At 42.9% G+C, this 14,523-nt stretch overlaps 3 protein-coding genes across 5 annotated transcripts; 1 reads left to right on the top strand and 2 right to left on the bottom strand.

Annotated features, from left to right (window-relative positions):
• Nucleotides 1–5,904: 5,904 nt before the first annotated feature.
• LOC112459273 (GPI mannosyltransferase 3) lies at nt 5,905–8,072 on the bottom strand. Its single transcript, XM_025023311.1, has 2 exons — nt 7,850–8,072; nt 5,905–7,686 (listed from the first exon to the last, which is right to left on the bottom strand). The coding sequence occupies exon 2, from the start codon at nt 7,601–7,603 to the stop codon at nt 6,137–6,139; it is 1,467 nt and encodes a 488-aa protein (XP_024879079.1). The 5' UTR covers nt 7,604–7,686; nt 7,850–8,072; the 3' UTR covers nt 5,905–6,136.
• A 631-nt stretch (nt 8,073–8,703) lies between these two features.
• On the top strand, nt 8,704–12,396 carry LOC112459271 (zinc finger BED domain-containing protein 1-like). Of its 2 annotated transcripts, XM_025023307.1 has the most exons (5): nt 8,707–8,922; nt 9,026–10,140; nt 10,419–10,834; nt 11,108–11,262; nt 11,358–12,396. In XM_025023307.1, the coding sequence occupies exons 2-5, from the start codon at nt 9,121–9,123 to the stop codon at nt 11,684–11,686; spliced, it is 1,920 nt and encodes a 639-aa protein (XP_024879075.1). In that variant the 5' UTR covers nt 8,707–8,922; nt 9,026–9,120; the 3' UTR covers nt 11,687–12,396. The 2 variants fall into 2 exon arrangements, with proteins under 2 accessions (XP_024879074.1, XP_024879075.1); XM_025023306.1 differs by having other exon boundaries at nt 8,704–10,140.
• Nucleotides 12,397–13,239: 843 nt separating this feature from the next.
• Nucleotides 13,240–14,509, bottom strand: LOC112459275 (transmembrane protein 138). 2 transcript variants are annotated; one of them, XM_025023315.1, is made up of 4 exons: nt 14,356–14,509; nt 14,207–14,279; nt 13,702–13,876; nt 13,240–13,632 (listed from the first exon to the last, which is right to left on the bottom strand). In XM_025023315.1, exons 1-4 carry the CDS (start codon nt 14,487–14,489, stop codon nt 13,526–13,528), a joined length of 489 nt encoding a protein of 162 aa, XP_024879083.1. In that variant the 5' UTR covers nt 14,490–14,509; the 3' UTR covers nt 13,240–13,525. The 2 variants fall into 2 exon arrangements, with proteins under 2 accessions (XP_024879083.1, XP_024879082.1); XM_025023314.1 differs by having other exon boundaries at nt 13,240–13,876.
• Nucleotides 14,510–14,523: the final 14 nt, after the last annotated feature.

Consider the following 14,523-nt stretch of genomic DNA (forward strand, 5'->3'; position numbering starts at 1 on the left):
AGATTGGATTATTTCTCTAGATCTAAAAGAATAATTCAATCTGAGCTTCATAAAATGTCCAACAGTTGCAAAATAAACGTTCTGCTGAACGCAGTCAATGCTATACCCAGCTTTATTCCTAATGTCGCTAATATCTGTTCCTTATATTTTTGATTGTGCGCGTGGGCCTTAACGCTCTCATCTTCGGCGGGACGACGGGACGAGGCACATTTTCATCGGAAACACCGCAACGTCCGATTCCGCCGAGTCATAACGCCGCGACCACTCGAAGCCGTTTCCTGCGCGTTTCTCAATCTCCACAGGCGAGTACGTCACGGACGGCTGCAATAAATTTGCACTTTTTATATCCATAGTATATCGACACGCGCGCAGTCGACGATGACCCAGTCAGATTGCATGTATTCATGCATGTTTAATTAAGCGCGCTCGCATAAAATATTGCCCCGTTCTGCCCCGTTCCTATATGCAGCAATCGTTAATTTGTGTGCGCGCGTGCGCGCGCATGTCCGGTCAGGTTTGAATGTTCGAAACGATCGCACGAGGACAGATATATACGGAATTACGCGACACGGGTCATCCTCGACGCTCTCCCGCGTCTCGTTCATCCCTTATCTGGATCCGCGCGCGCGCGCGGATCTAAACGTAAACACACCGGAGCACGCGACATTTACGCACGCGTCGCGTTGTGTAGAAGAGAGATTAGAGAAAGAGACGCGACGTCTCTCCGTTTCTCTGATAATTGTTTCTTTCTTGTTCAATCTACTGTTAGAAAAAGGCCGGGCGTTCTTTCACTTACCAAGGAGCGAGAGAGAAAAGGCAGGAGAGAGAGAGAGAGGAGCATGGGCTGCATGGGACAGCTGTCGGCGTAGGAATACCTGCCTGGAGGATCGAAGCGCCTCGGTACCTCGGTTCCTAGACCGCGTCGCCGGAACGGGGATTGGTCGATCACCTGTTGCCCGCCGGTCGCGATTGGCCGGCCACCTGTTGCCCGCGGGCCGCGATTGGCCGGCGCCGGCGGCGTTCAAGCGGCCCGCTAAAGAAAGAACGAATGTGCAGGTCGCCGATGAACGCGGGTCCACGGATGAATGAAAGAGGTGTCTTTCAAATTTCACGCGGAACCATCTCGCGGGACCGCGCGAGAGATTTCGTCAGGTTCTCGTAAATTGCGTCCAAAATCGTCGTCGGATTAGATTTGGAAACGATCGAGCTTGAATCATCGTTAGCAAAGAGTTCCCTTTTTAAACAATCACAAGGATAGACTTAGTCGTTTCTCGTTTCCCATGCTTTCTGTACCGAAAACCGGAGGTCCAAACTCATAAATTCGCAAATCGAACTCATAAATAATTCCCTCGATTTGCGAATGAATACTGTTCTGTTATGCGCGAGTCATTCAAGTTCTATTTCGAGTTCTGTTACGAAAGATCTTGAGCTATCTTTGAAAAAAAAATATATATATATTTCTTTAACGAATTGTTGTGTTATTATTCAATAGAGGAAGATAAGCTTCGTGCGATAGTTAAGGAAAAAAAACCGCGACTTTCTCGCGATTATTTTCCGACGACCGTGCCACTTGTCGTTGATCTCGGCGGATTCTCTTCATCTGGCATTATCGTAGGCAGGACACCGCAATCCGGGAAGAGCTATAAGCCGGGCTTTAATTCAGGGAACCGCTGGCGCAACCGCGTCTTAATCCCGGATAATACGTCCCTGAGAGATAATTAAAGCGGCGTTGAAGTCCCAGCGAGAGCAAAGTCTGCCTGGATTCCAGCATCGAGATCCGGTTTACGCTCTCGGACTCTGTCCCATCGATACTCGTCACCGCTTTGAATATATTATTAATATGAATATTGTTGCGTGTTATTTTGATTATGACGTACCACTATCGCTCAAAATTTATCAGGCATTACCATTTCTTTTTTTTTGTCGTCGACAGTTCTTAATTCATCATTAGCGCCGTTTGCTTCACGCAACAGCTCGATCGACGTGGCGAAACTCGAAATTCCTGGCCATCAATACCGAACGGGAACTAGAAACAAACAAGTAACTCGACATTCGCGTTTTCAGGCCCTCCGCAGCTTTCGAAAGTCTTTGAAATTTTGTTTTAAAAATTAGAGAAAAGTAAAGTTTAAATTTTATAATTAACTTATTAAAAAAAAGATGTATGTATAATCGATGCTTGTACTTTTTCGAGCCTTTATTTAATTATTAACGTTCAGCGATAAGTATGCGATATTTTTTGTTCGTCATCCTCACTTATCGCGAGCCTTAAATTGCACGTGCACGTGAATATGTTATCGCGAGCGCGCGTGAACATGGTCGGAAGGACGTTCCGCGTCTAGAAATCACGCGACTTTTATGACATTTCAAGATCCGGACTCTCGAAGTCCGGTCGACTACTCCAGCATTCAAACTGGAATCTTTCAAGAATTATTATCAAGAATCTTTATCAACGAGTCCGTAATCCGAGTTCTCTCGGCCATAATAACGGTTCCGCCGGTCTATCGGAGCTGAAGAGACGAATGTCAATTCCGTCCGCATAAAAATTCACGAAAATCTAACGGTCATTTCTCTCTCTCATTCTCTCTCTCTCTTTCGTTCGTTCGTTCCGATGCCAATTAACTGTAACCAACTGTAACCGTGATTCAATTGTCTTCTCTTGGCTTTCGCAGAACCTGCGGGAAGACTGGCAGAGCGTTAAAGGGACGACGAGGTCGATCCACTTCGGGATTCTCTTACGCGCGGCGTAGAGGATAAGAAGACGGAGAGCGGATTCCCCCGTTGCGGGGAACTTTCTCTCGGACGGGCGTTCAACGCTGGTACATGTATACGTGGCTCTTGTGTCTGGCCACGTAACTTTCGAAACGACAGGACAGGTCTCTCGCGGATTGCCCGTGCATTCCTTCCAACGATGCACACACGGGACTTGATCCTTGCGCCGCGACTTCATCGAGGACTTCGCGTATAGATAATCTGCAAAAGTGCATGCGCGACCCGTTAAAGTTATGAGAAAGTTGCGTAGAAACGATATTTCGTAAGAATACACTCAGCATTTATACCTTTAAAGTCTGTGAAAACGTTTAAATTCTTTGTCATTTAACAAGGCGTTTACGCTATGCCAGGATAATAAGCATTAAAGCTATAGAATACAGTTTGAAATTCATATAATATTTATATTAACAAGTAACAAGGAAAAATGCTTTGCATGAGTTAACGCTATGTAACGTTTAATTAATAATTTGATACAAATTATATAAATCGTACGTTTCGGCTCTATTTTGAGCCATCTTCAGCAACGCGATGATAAATGAATTAAATAATCTCAAGTTTTCCGACAAGCGTAAATATGAGAAAAATTCTGCTAATATTCCTAGTCTGCAAAATATTTGGACTAGATATTAAAATTAGAAGTAAACTTACACAGAGAAGTGAAATCCATTCATCAAACCAAGTCCAGAGAGAGAGAGAGAGAGAGAGAGAGAGAGAGAGAGAGAGAGACGTGAGATTGACAAACTCAATATTTATATGTTTACTTCTTCCTTTCGTGTCAATCAATTTCAGACGTCCTCTTGCACCGTTCATTATGAATCGCGAAAGAACTCTGCCATTTTCCCCCGCAGCTGCGTCGTGATAGATCTTTGCCTCTACTACCTTGAACAAGCTGTTATCATGTTTGTTATTAAATCTACCATTAAGCCAGGCTTAGCGATTAGCATCCCTATGTGAAATATGAATGAAAGTTACAGAAAATAACGCGCGTACTCGCGCGTTAACGAATCGAATCGGTTTCGAGCATTGATCAGCTTTGATGAGCGAACGACTCGGTTTCCGGCTTTCCGCAAGGACGTATACTTTTCATAACAGGGAGAGAAAGAGAGAGAGAGAGAGAGAGAGAAAGAGTATCGAGGCTTTCACGAGGAGGCCGAGAGGATTCCGTCCCAAGGAAGCCTGGCCTCTTCCCGGGAAGCGCGGCGGCGCGGGAGCCACGTGAAGACGAGGAAGGGAGAGCCGAGAGGAGGCGATCGGGAGAGAGCGAGCGAGAGCATTGTGGTCGCTGACCCGGCCGGAACGTTGACTCCATGTAGTCAGTCCTCCCTCCCTCCTCTTTACATTTTCCCCGAGTCTTGCCGTGTAGCCGTACCTTCGATTACGCGGAGTTACCTTACCTTACCTTCCCGCTCGTCACGTCTCGCCTCGACTCACCTCGCCTCATCTCGCCTCGCGTCGCCCGACGCGTTTGCCCGACGATCTCGCGTATCTCACCGCGTTCCCGAGGAATCTCCGGTTCTCTCCGATCCTCTCGTCCCGCGACGCTTCCTACGCGTTTTTCCTCCACGACTTTTCCAATGGGTATACCTTACTTTCCGTTTTACCTCCTCCGCCGATCGCCGTTAGTCGAGGCGCCCATTCATTTTTCTCTCCGCGTCCGTATTTCCAGTTTCTCGGGGAGAAAGAGTGGTTTCCGCCGGGACGGAAAATGCGAAATGACACTGGCATTACGATATCTCAACGATGTTACGTCAACAATTTCGATTTGAATAAAGCGTCCTTGACATTTGTATCACATTGTATATTTGTCTTTCTTTTTTTCACAAATATATGCAGGGTGCTTTAGAAAGATAATAAAATTTATATGGAAATAACTTTTTTTTTAGAGACACGGAACTGATAATACAAGATATCAAATGTAAAAAATGTATTTTATTTTCAAAGAACTTGCTCGCCACTTGTTCGCCGTTATTGTAATGTGCGAGATCTCCGACAGAAAATTGCGACTATGATTGCAACAATAAGTACCCAAAGAAATGTGCCTCAGGGATCCGGAGACAACCTGGAGAATATTCGAAGAATGTATTGACAATGAAACACATGGAGATTCTTCGAAGACGATTCATAACAAAATACATTTGTTACTATATCTTGTATTGTCAGTTCTGTTCCTCTAAAAGAGTTACTTCTATAATAAGTGTTAACATTTTTTAAAGCAACCTATATTACAATATACAGCGTTATAACGGATATATTAACACATATACATATAACATAATTTAACGGTAAGGCCATATATGTATAAACATATCCGATGTAACGAGACCTGTAATTTCATTCAGTTACCTCTCGTAAAGCGGCAATGGTAACTTTCAAGTTTTCGCGATGGATTCCACGCTGGTTTCCCTTCCACTCGTGATTTCTTAAGATCTATGATTAAATTCGAGAGAAACGTGTGCGACGCGCAGCATCGGCGATAATTGCCGCGTTTCGGAGCGATCTGTAGGACGACGCGAGTACCGTTAGCGAATCGTTATCGTTCCCGCATCGGAGAGTCTGGGATTCGAGTCCTACTTAGTAACGGTACCCATTTATTCCAAGCGGGAGGGCTCGCCTCCTCTTCCCGCCTCTGTGCCCCTTCCCGCAGCTCCGCGAATCGTTTTTTTTTTTAGCGGTGGAAGATCCTCTCGGTTTACGACTGCCTCGCGATAATCGCTCTAAGCGTTATTGATGGCCGGACGAGCAGGAGGTGCTGCTTTTTGTCGTCGATAACGAGAACGCCGACATTGACGTCTTCCATGGCATTCCTCCGTCCGCGCCACGCGGAAGCTGAAGACGGCTAATTTAAGAAATCGCAGGAAATTATGGCCTAATTTGTCCGGACGGTGGAAAAGAAAGGAGGGAATTACAAGACGAAGAAGATCATCCGTGCAAAATTCACTGCAACGAATAAAATTGATTAATATAACAAACAGAAATTTGTTGAGAGAAAAAGCGACTTTTTCGACGTTAAATGTACATAAAATACCAAAAATTCCTTTTAGACATCACATACTCTATGTATTTCAATTTTTATTATACAAAAGAGAATTATGTTAATCGTTTGACCCGATCGATCTTAGTTTACGATGCTTCGAGTCAAAGATTATCACTTTGATAAAAAACATTTTCATTTACTGTATTGCACGTAATTGACATGTACCGTATATAATAAATATTATGCCTGTACAATATATTTTTATTATACAGAAGAGAATTATGTTAATCGTTTGATTCGAATAATCTCGGTTTACGGTTGCTTCGAGTCAAAGATTATTACTTTCATAAAAATATTTTCATTTACTACATAACGTGTATTATAAAATAAATATTATATATGCTTGTACAATAATATACTTTTTCCATAATTCTGTTCTGGAAAAAATGTATGAAATACTTTGGCAATCAACTTATACGTACGTAAAAATTCAGGTATTTCGTTCGCAGTGTTATCAAATACTATCACATAAGTCGGTAACGTGACTTTCTTATTGTTAATATAATTATCGCTGAGCCAGGCAGGCGCGTTTGCGAAAAACTGATCCGCCTCGTCCACGTAGTCTTCGATCTTGTACAAATTAGGCTCGCACGTTAGAAATCTTACTGTCGCGTTCACGTGCAAATGACTGTACAACGGCGTGCTGTGACACGGGGTCAGGATCAGCGTGTCCGCCGACGTGGCGTTCGCGCGAGTGATCTCGCCTCGCAGGACCTCCGTTATCGTTAACGTGCCGCATTGGTGAAGGGTGGAGAAGAACAAGCCGGGTACGACGTTGCTGAGCACCATCAGCGCTACGTACCATTTACGCACGCCAGCCGTGACCCTCAAACGATTCAGACAAGTGAAGCTCGTGTAGATTAACAACGGCAAAAGGGGTAGGATAAATCGAAATTCCTTGTGAGACAGTAACGAGTAGACGAACAAAGTCCAGCCGATTACTATCAGCATGATCGATTCTCGAGGGTAAAGAAGGGGACGCTTAAATATGAGATAACAGGCGAACATGAACGGCAAGATGTGCGGCCCGAGCAACACTGGTAGAGCGGCATAGATGTACCATAACGCGTGCTTGACGCCGTACGTGCTTCCGACGTTCCCGAGCACGTTCACCTGGAAGAACTTCCACGGGGTTATCACGAATGTTCCGTAACAGTAGCTATCTATTAATACAGAAATGGCGGCGCAAGTAAAACATATTAAGATGTATTGACCGATCAATATCCTCCTTCCCGTGCTCGTACAAATATGATACAGGCACAGGGGAAGCCACAGAATCGCAGCGGTGGGTCTCGCCATGCAGAGAAAACCCACGATCCACAGGAACTTTACGCTTCTTACGTGGCTCTCTCTCCACGGGAATATCGACAACGCTATAATGGTGCAAGCAGTCTCCACTGAGTTTATCAGCGTTCGCGTGGCGCAATAGTACCAGTACCAATTCAGGCACAAAAAGGTCAGCAACCACTTGCTTCTGGTCCACTTATAAAATCTGTAATCCGAGTAGGCGACGAGGATAGCTTGAAAGACACGGGGCAGCGTCGTCAACAGCAGCGCGGAGTCCAAGGAAAGGATGGCGAGCAGCCGATAGAGAATTGATATGAGAAATGGATACACGTAGCTGCGAATCATCGTCCTCCACTCCCACGTGAGGTATCCGTAACCGAAGGCCAGGCGATGCGCCACTTCTAGCGACTGCCAGTACTCGTCTGGCACGTGGACAGTCTTTATCAGGATCACGTTGATCAACCGCCATAATATCAGAAACGACAGCAATCCGAACCTTCTCGGCAGACGCATCTCGGGCCGGCAGTCTCGAATTCGTGTGTGTCACTTGCACAAGTCTCTCGAGTCTCACTCCATGTCCACAGGGCCAGCTCGATCTGAATAAAGAAACCGAATGCATCTCTGGATAACCTCAGTCTCTTACAGCTACTCCTCGACGCAAAGAACTGAACGTGTCAAGAGTTAAATATCCTCATAAAAAAAATACTCCTCGACGCAGTGCTTTGTTATTTAAAGGGAAAAGAAAATTGTCATACATACCTGATGGATGTATCGTAGTTCATAAGATCGAGGTATTGACCGGTTCTTGCATTGGCAACTCTTGCAGCTTTGGGATTCGGCTCTTGTCTCTGTCACGGTGGAATAATGTGTATATTTCTTAAATACATCATTCGACACTCAACCACACTCAACCCTAACCCCCGTAACATGCCGGGAAGCTGCACCGAAAATTGCACCATTTGCACCCCAAATCTCAATCTTTCTTTATCGATCGGCGTCCCCCACCAAGCTATCCTCCCCACTCTTCGGTCCGAGTTGAACTCGAATCGAGCAATCGATAGCATATACCATAGATGATGTAGAATAAAGAATAGACAAGATCGTGACAAGATCCGACTATGAATATACCGGCCATAGAGGTATTGGCCGGAGCGGCCGGAGCGCGCCGCTTCCCCTGTCTCGCGCGCGCGTCGTGGACAAAGGAAGCGGAGCAGCGGAGTTGCCCGCACGTCGCCGCTTCAACGATCCCCCGCACTCCGCACTTTCCGCAGACGCAGAAGCCGCCGCCGCGCCGTCGTCCACCCGTCCGCCATTACGGTGATACTCGAATCGATCAGGCGAGGTCTATAGATAACGATATATACTCTTCGCGAGCGAACGGCACGAAAGTCGATATCGCATCGTCGCAGGTAAGTCGATAGCTGATCGCCGGGGCCATCGCTGGCCTTTCGACGCGAGGGATTGAATTGAACTTCGATAGCCGCGAAATCGGCTGACGGAACGGAAGGCACGCGGGGAGGAATTGGGTATATCGGAGCGTGCCGTGGCCGCGCGGTAAATTCGTCGCACTCCGGGGCGACGCGCCCCCGGCGGGGCGAATGACGCGGGATGCGTCCTGCCGCAGCCCCGTGGCACGAATCCTGAGATCGGACACGAAGAGAGTGACAGAGAGAAAGATTATCCTCGAGGTGTTGTAACCGATATACATATATATATATATGCGGACGCCGGGTCGAGCGTCCCGAGCGAACGCAATGGAGAATAACAAACAGGCGCTGCTGAATGGTGCGAAGCCGGGCACGTCGGACGACAGCAAGAACGACATACAAATGGTACTGGCGAAAATGATGGAGGAGAAGCACACGTATACGTATAAGAAGCTGGTGGTGCCGCCGTCGATGCGGAGTATTTACTGGAAATTCTTTGGGTTTCCAGCCACCGAGGAGGGCGGCATCATCACCAAGGTGAAGATCGTCTGCATACTGTGCAAGACCCAGATCGCCTACAATCGTAACACCAGCAACCTCCGCATGCACCTGCAGAACAAACACGCGCAGGAGCTGATGGATCTGGAGACGTCGAGCCTGCCGACCACCAGGCAGGTCGTGTCGCAGGACAACAAGGAACGTAAGATACAGAAGAAGCTGCTGAAAGCGGGCCTGAGCCCCACCAAATACATCTACACCACCAACACGGACGGCACCGTTCAGATAGACGGTGACATACAGTTTGTTACGGATCCTAACATAAGCCTGTCGAACATGGAGGACGACATCGCCATCGGTCAGCCGCTGAGAGTGATGATCAAGGGTGGATCTGGCATTAACGGTAACGGCCAAAACGTCGCGTTCCTCATGTCCGAGGACAACGCGACGAATCAGTCGTCGGTGGACGTGAAAACCGTGTCGGACGCTATAGCGGAATTCATAATAATGGACCTGCAGCTGCCCGAGATTGTGGAGGGACGTGGATTCCAAAGATTGGTGGCGACCCTACGCTCGCCCTGCGAGATTCCCAGCAAGAACAAGCTGGAGGAGGAAATAATACCGAGGATATACGACAATTTTCGGGAATCGGTGGTGAGCTCCCTGTCCTGCGTCGCCTCTCCCGCGACGGAGCTGGCGTTGACGATCGAGGAGTGGCAGTCCAACAACGACGAGAGCTTTGTCACTCTGTCGGTTTATTATCAGAATACCGGTGAGGCTACCTTGGAATGTAAGATCCTGAGTACTCTTCACGCACCGCTGGACTGGGAGGAGAGCCATTGGGGAACTACCATAGACTCCCTGTTACTCGAATGGGATCTTAAAGTGGAGAGAATAACAGCGGTGGTTGTTAGCACCTCCAGAACAGACTTACACACGGCGCTGACTAACCGCGGTTTGACTGTAATTCCATGTTTGCTTCATACTTTGCAAGTGTGCGCGCAGGCTTGTTTCGAGAATCCCGAGGTATCCAGCACGTTAGCCAAATGCAGATCGGTCATCGGAGCCATCATAAGCCATCCAGGCGCGCTTGCGACATTAACGATGCAAGAACAATTGTCAGAGGTATCTTTGCGATGCTATAAGTTTAGTGTTTGATGTAAAATACTTTGTAACGCGTATAAATACGATTTGATATCTATATGTACATAAAAATTGGCAAATGGCATTTTATAAGTAAAAGTAATATAGGAAAGATCAAAATATGAATAATAAATCTTTAGATTTGTAAATATTTATTTTAGCCTTAACTTTCTTATATTGTTTTTACGTATAACGAGCGCGTGACTTGTTTATTATTTTCATTTTACCAGTTTTCTAATAGTTACTGTTCTCATTTCTAGTTGGATGAGGGGTCTATATTGTTGGATTATCCGGCTGTATGGATATCGACGTATACGATGCTGGAACAAATGATCGCGCGTCGTAACATGATCACATCTATATTAGAAGGCATGGAAGGGATAGATCAAGAGATGTTTGAAATCTCCAACGAACAGTGGAAAATCATGGAGGACATCGTCAATGTCCTCGAGCCATTCAAAGTTACCATCATGACGTTAAGCGAGGAGAAAATGCCTCTGATATCCCTACTCAAACCATTGCTCTGGCAACTTGTATCCTCGCATCTTAAAGTGAAAGAAACGGACAGTGACACCGCAAGGACGTTCAAAGAGTCCTTGTCAGATATGTTGTGCGACCGATACGCAGATTACAACGTCACGCTGCTTCTACAAATTGCCACTACTTTGGATCCTAGGTATTTTGACACAGAAATCTTGATATTTATTTATTTATTTATTTCTGAAACGGGTTACCGTTTACTCCATACTCCTCTTAACCTTCGACTCTTTAATTTCTTATAAAACCGAAACATACGTGGGATGAGGGCCGAGGATTGAACCCGGAACTGTTGATTAAGAATCGGCCGCGCTCACATCGAGTCATACCTCATCCCAATTGGGAGTAACCCGTTTCGAGAATATATTTCATATTATGTATATGTATTTAATCTTTATTTTTTATTATATAGATTTAAAGCAATGCCATATGTCACCGAGGAAGATAAAAGTGTAGTTAGCACACCTATAAAGGAAATGCTGACGAAATTGATTCAGGAAGAATCTGGAGACGTCCCTATAAAGACTGAAGACGAGGCAGTACCAAGTAAAAAATCTAGAGTTTCAGGTATTTTTTTTTTTTTTTATAGAAATAATTGCGTATAATGCATCTCCTATGCGAGCAATGTGAAATGGATACTTTAGACTGATTCTTAATTACAGGTATGGAGTTCCTACTTGGTGGTCTGTGCCCGACAAAGGCTGGTATGCCTGCGGAAGAGAAAGCGGATCTCGAGATTGTGCAATATCAGTCGGAACCCACGGCACCTCTCGATTATTGTCCCTTGCAATGGTGGTCGAAGGTATCTGCGAAATGCCCGAATCTGGCGAAACTAGTGAGCAGATATCATTGTGTGCCCGCCTGCTGCGCACCACCCTCACGCATCCCGCCGGATGTGCAGATCCAATATGATACAAAGCGGGCGACCTTGCCACCTCACCTGATTGACAAGCTAATTTTTTTGCATGGTAATCATACGATGCAGGTGTGAAAGGAGCTTTCTGAAGCTTGCGAGACGTTGCCTGAAAAATACCTCGCTGGTATATAGGATACTTTTACAAAAAAAAAAAGAAAAGAAAAAAGTCAAGCTTGCAACAGTTTGAGTCCAAAGTGATACGCATGCAAGTAAACTCTGTGTACAATTATCCTTTTAAATCTTGTATACAATATGCGTATTGTGTAAGTATCTAAAGCGCAAAAAAGGTCAATTTTGTTTTTACTTTTATCGAATGCGACATTCCTAAGATTCGATATAAGAACGATCAAGTAAACAAGTGCTAAGTATATTAATGTAATGTAATAATTTTCGTTAAATGCATAATTTAATTTATAATTAAAAGAATAGAATCTGATATAAGGACGACGTTTCACGCACAAGCGAAAAGTGTAGAAAAGTGTTTTTATATAAAATTGTAAGATTTCTTAAAAAGCAAATATGTACAATTTATTCCCACTTTGCACAATAAGAAGTATTTAGATCAGGTCTCGAAACTCCGATAAAAATATAATCGCTCTATTTTAGTAAGGCTCGTGTATATTTTAATATGTCAAATTCACGATACTGAGAAATAAATGTTAGGATCGGATGTTTGGGTGATCAATTCTAAAGTTTTTTGTAGAGGACATAGAAAGCTTCATTATTACGATTATAGTAAATTATGTTTTATTTTATGTTATAATATAACATTACTATAGACTGTATGATGGATTTTTTAAATATAAATCTGATATGATACTTGATAATAAATTTCGACGTATATTATTGTAATAGTTACAAAAGATGTGTTATTATCACAATTAATAACACATACTTAGATGCAAATGCAATTTAATCTAACGTGCATTGTGTAATTGCATTTTATTGTTCAGAATGTATAAACAAACAACGTTTGCTATATTTTCTGTACATTTTAAAAGCAGCAAATATTCAATATAACAAGAATTGTTTCTTGAAAAACAAGCAAAATAATATACAAATTTATAATAAGGTAAATGTACTAATGCCGGGACACTTAAGACCTATGTATGGACCTTTATCATCTTCTATCTAGTTTATAAATAAGTATAACGCGAATTAAAATAAAAGATAAAAATATTATACAAGAAAAATATTTTTATCTTTGATTCACGTTATAACTTATTTAAAGACAAATGATAAAAATATCCAGACATAGGTACGTATCCAGGCATTAGTACATTTACCTTATATAAAGTTTATCTATATACTGTCATGATTTACATAAAAAATTAGGTTCAATTTTATGATTTCGATATTGGCACACAATAACGGGCAGATAAAAGTTACATTGTAATAAACTTATATATTTTATCTTCAATTATAATTATTGAATCAATTATAATCTTGAATTTATGAATACTAGTATATAGTTAAATAGACGTAACATCAATCAAGTATTATGACTTGAACTTTGTACAGAATTTTTATGCAATTATATGAATGAATATACAAAAAAGCACGAGGATATAATCAAAATAACACAGAGGATAATCTAAGAGTATGGAGTAACGATTTATTTTTCAATATATTGATACGTGCATTGGCACAGTTCAGCAAATCATGTAAAATTGATCTCAAAGAAATATATATACGTACATATATAAAGATACTTTGTAATAAAGATTTTTTTACACAATGTATATAAATTGTACACAACGTTTGTATAATACATGAATTTAGAAATTATATTTAGACGTATGAATAATACGCCAACCTCGTTGCTTCATCCATGTAATATAGTCATATAAATTTGTATAAATGTAAGGATATCGTATAATCCTTTGTGGGTCATTGAATTTTACTTACACATAATCACGAAATACTCAACTGATTCTGCAGCCAAGCAGAACCTTTGTAAAATCTTGGATCAGCGATCCTCAGAGAGGCTCTTTTATAGAAGTAATAATACAGCACTGCAACTTTATAAAGATCCAGGATTATCGTGTATTCACCAACAAAACGATATTCCAGGTTTTCCGACGTTGTACCTGTTCTATGTGCAGAATAGAGAATGTGAAATCCTTTTGTCCAATAATGTTCTAATGGCGCTGACCAGTGAATAGTGATATGCCACGTATGCAAACTGATAGATAATATCATGTATATAATGCATAATACTAATGTCATGCGGAATCTTGTGTACAGTAGCTGTATCAAACCTGCCTGAAAATTTTAAACCTGCTTTATATATCTTCATCAAATATACTTAAAGAATGTAGAACACAACTCGTTAGCCAGTAAGCAGAATCTTAGCGGTATGCCAGTAAAATATTGAAATTGGACCAAATTACATCCAAATTAAGCTTCTGTTCTATCAACAAAGCCTGCAGACACAATCTAACAGCAGATATCATTTAAATGATTATGAAACAACTCTGCTTATTGTTGGTTTCCTTATTTAATCTATCATTATTATATTCCATTATATTTCTGCTGGTATTTTACACTTGCTAAATCTACTTTTGATTCAGTTGTCTCTGGGTGTATGTTTACCTGGAAGATATAAGTAGAAAAGAAGTTCACTAAGAGCAACGTGAGGGCCACGATGAGACAGAAGTCTTGAATCCTGAAATCGTCGCATCGATCAAACAAGACGTTACCTCAATCATCGTGGAAAAATTGTCAATAGTTATTATACGTACACGTAGAGTACCAGCAGGTCCGTGGGATGCCGCCTGGCGAAGCTCGCGAACGAATTTACGCAAACGTCAAAGAGCAAGATAACATACTGCAGGATTACGATGGCCGTGTACTGCCTTGTATTTAAAGAACTCATTTATTTTATATGTACAGGAGATATCGCGAAATAT

The sequence above is a fragment of the Temnothorax curvispinosus genome, unplaced genomic scaffold, assembly GCF_003070985.1.
Source record: "Temnothorax curvispinosus isolate PA1 unplaced genomic scaffold, ASM307098v1 QBEX01009666.1, whole genome shotgun sequence".
NCBI lineage: Eukaryota > Metazoa > Arthropoda > Insecta > Hymenoptera > Formicidae > Temnothorax > Temnothorax curvispinosus.

Bases quoted from the DNA above. Each gene is read 5' to 3' on its own strand.
- LOC112459273 (XM_025023311.1), bottom strand. From the start codon at position 7,603: ATGCGTCTGCCGAGAAGGTTCGGATTGCTGTCGTTTCTGATATTATGG.
- LOC112459271 (XM_025023306.1), top strand. From the start codon at position 8,809: ATGCGGACGCCGGGTCGAGCGTCCCGAGCGAACGCAATGGAGAATAAC. The intron at 10,141-10,418 runs GTATCTTTGCGA...TCTCATTTCTAG, and splicing joins TGCAAGAACAATTGTCAGAG to TTGGATGAGGGGTCTATATT. The intron at 10,835-11,107 runs GTATTTTGACAC...TTTATTATATAG, and splicing joins GCCACTACTTTGGATCCTAG to ATTTAAAGCAATGCCATATG.
- LOC112459275 (XM_025023314.1), bottom strand. From the start codon at position 14,489: ATGAGTTCTTTAAATACAAGGCAGTACACGGCCATCGTAATCCTGCAG. The intron at 14,280-14,355 runs GTACGTATAATA...CGACGATTTCAG, and splicing joins GACCTGCTGGTACTCTACGT to GATTCAAGACTTCTGTCTCA. The intron at 13,877-14,206 runs GTAAACATACAC...TAAAATTTTCAG, and splicing joins TTTCTACTTATATCTTCCAG to GCAGGTTTGATACAGCTACT.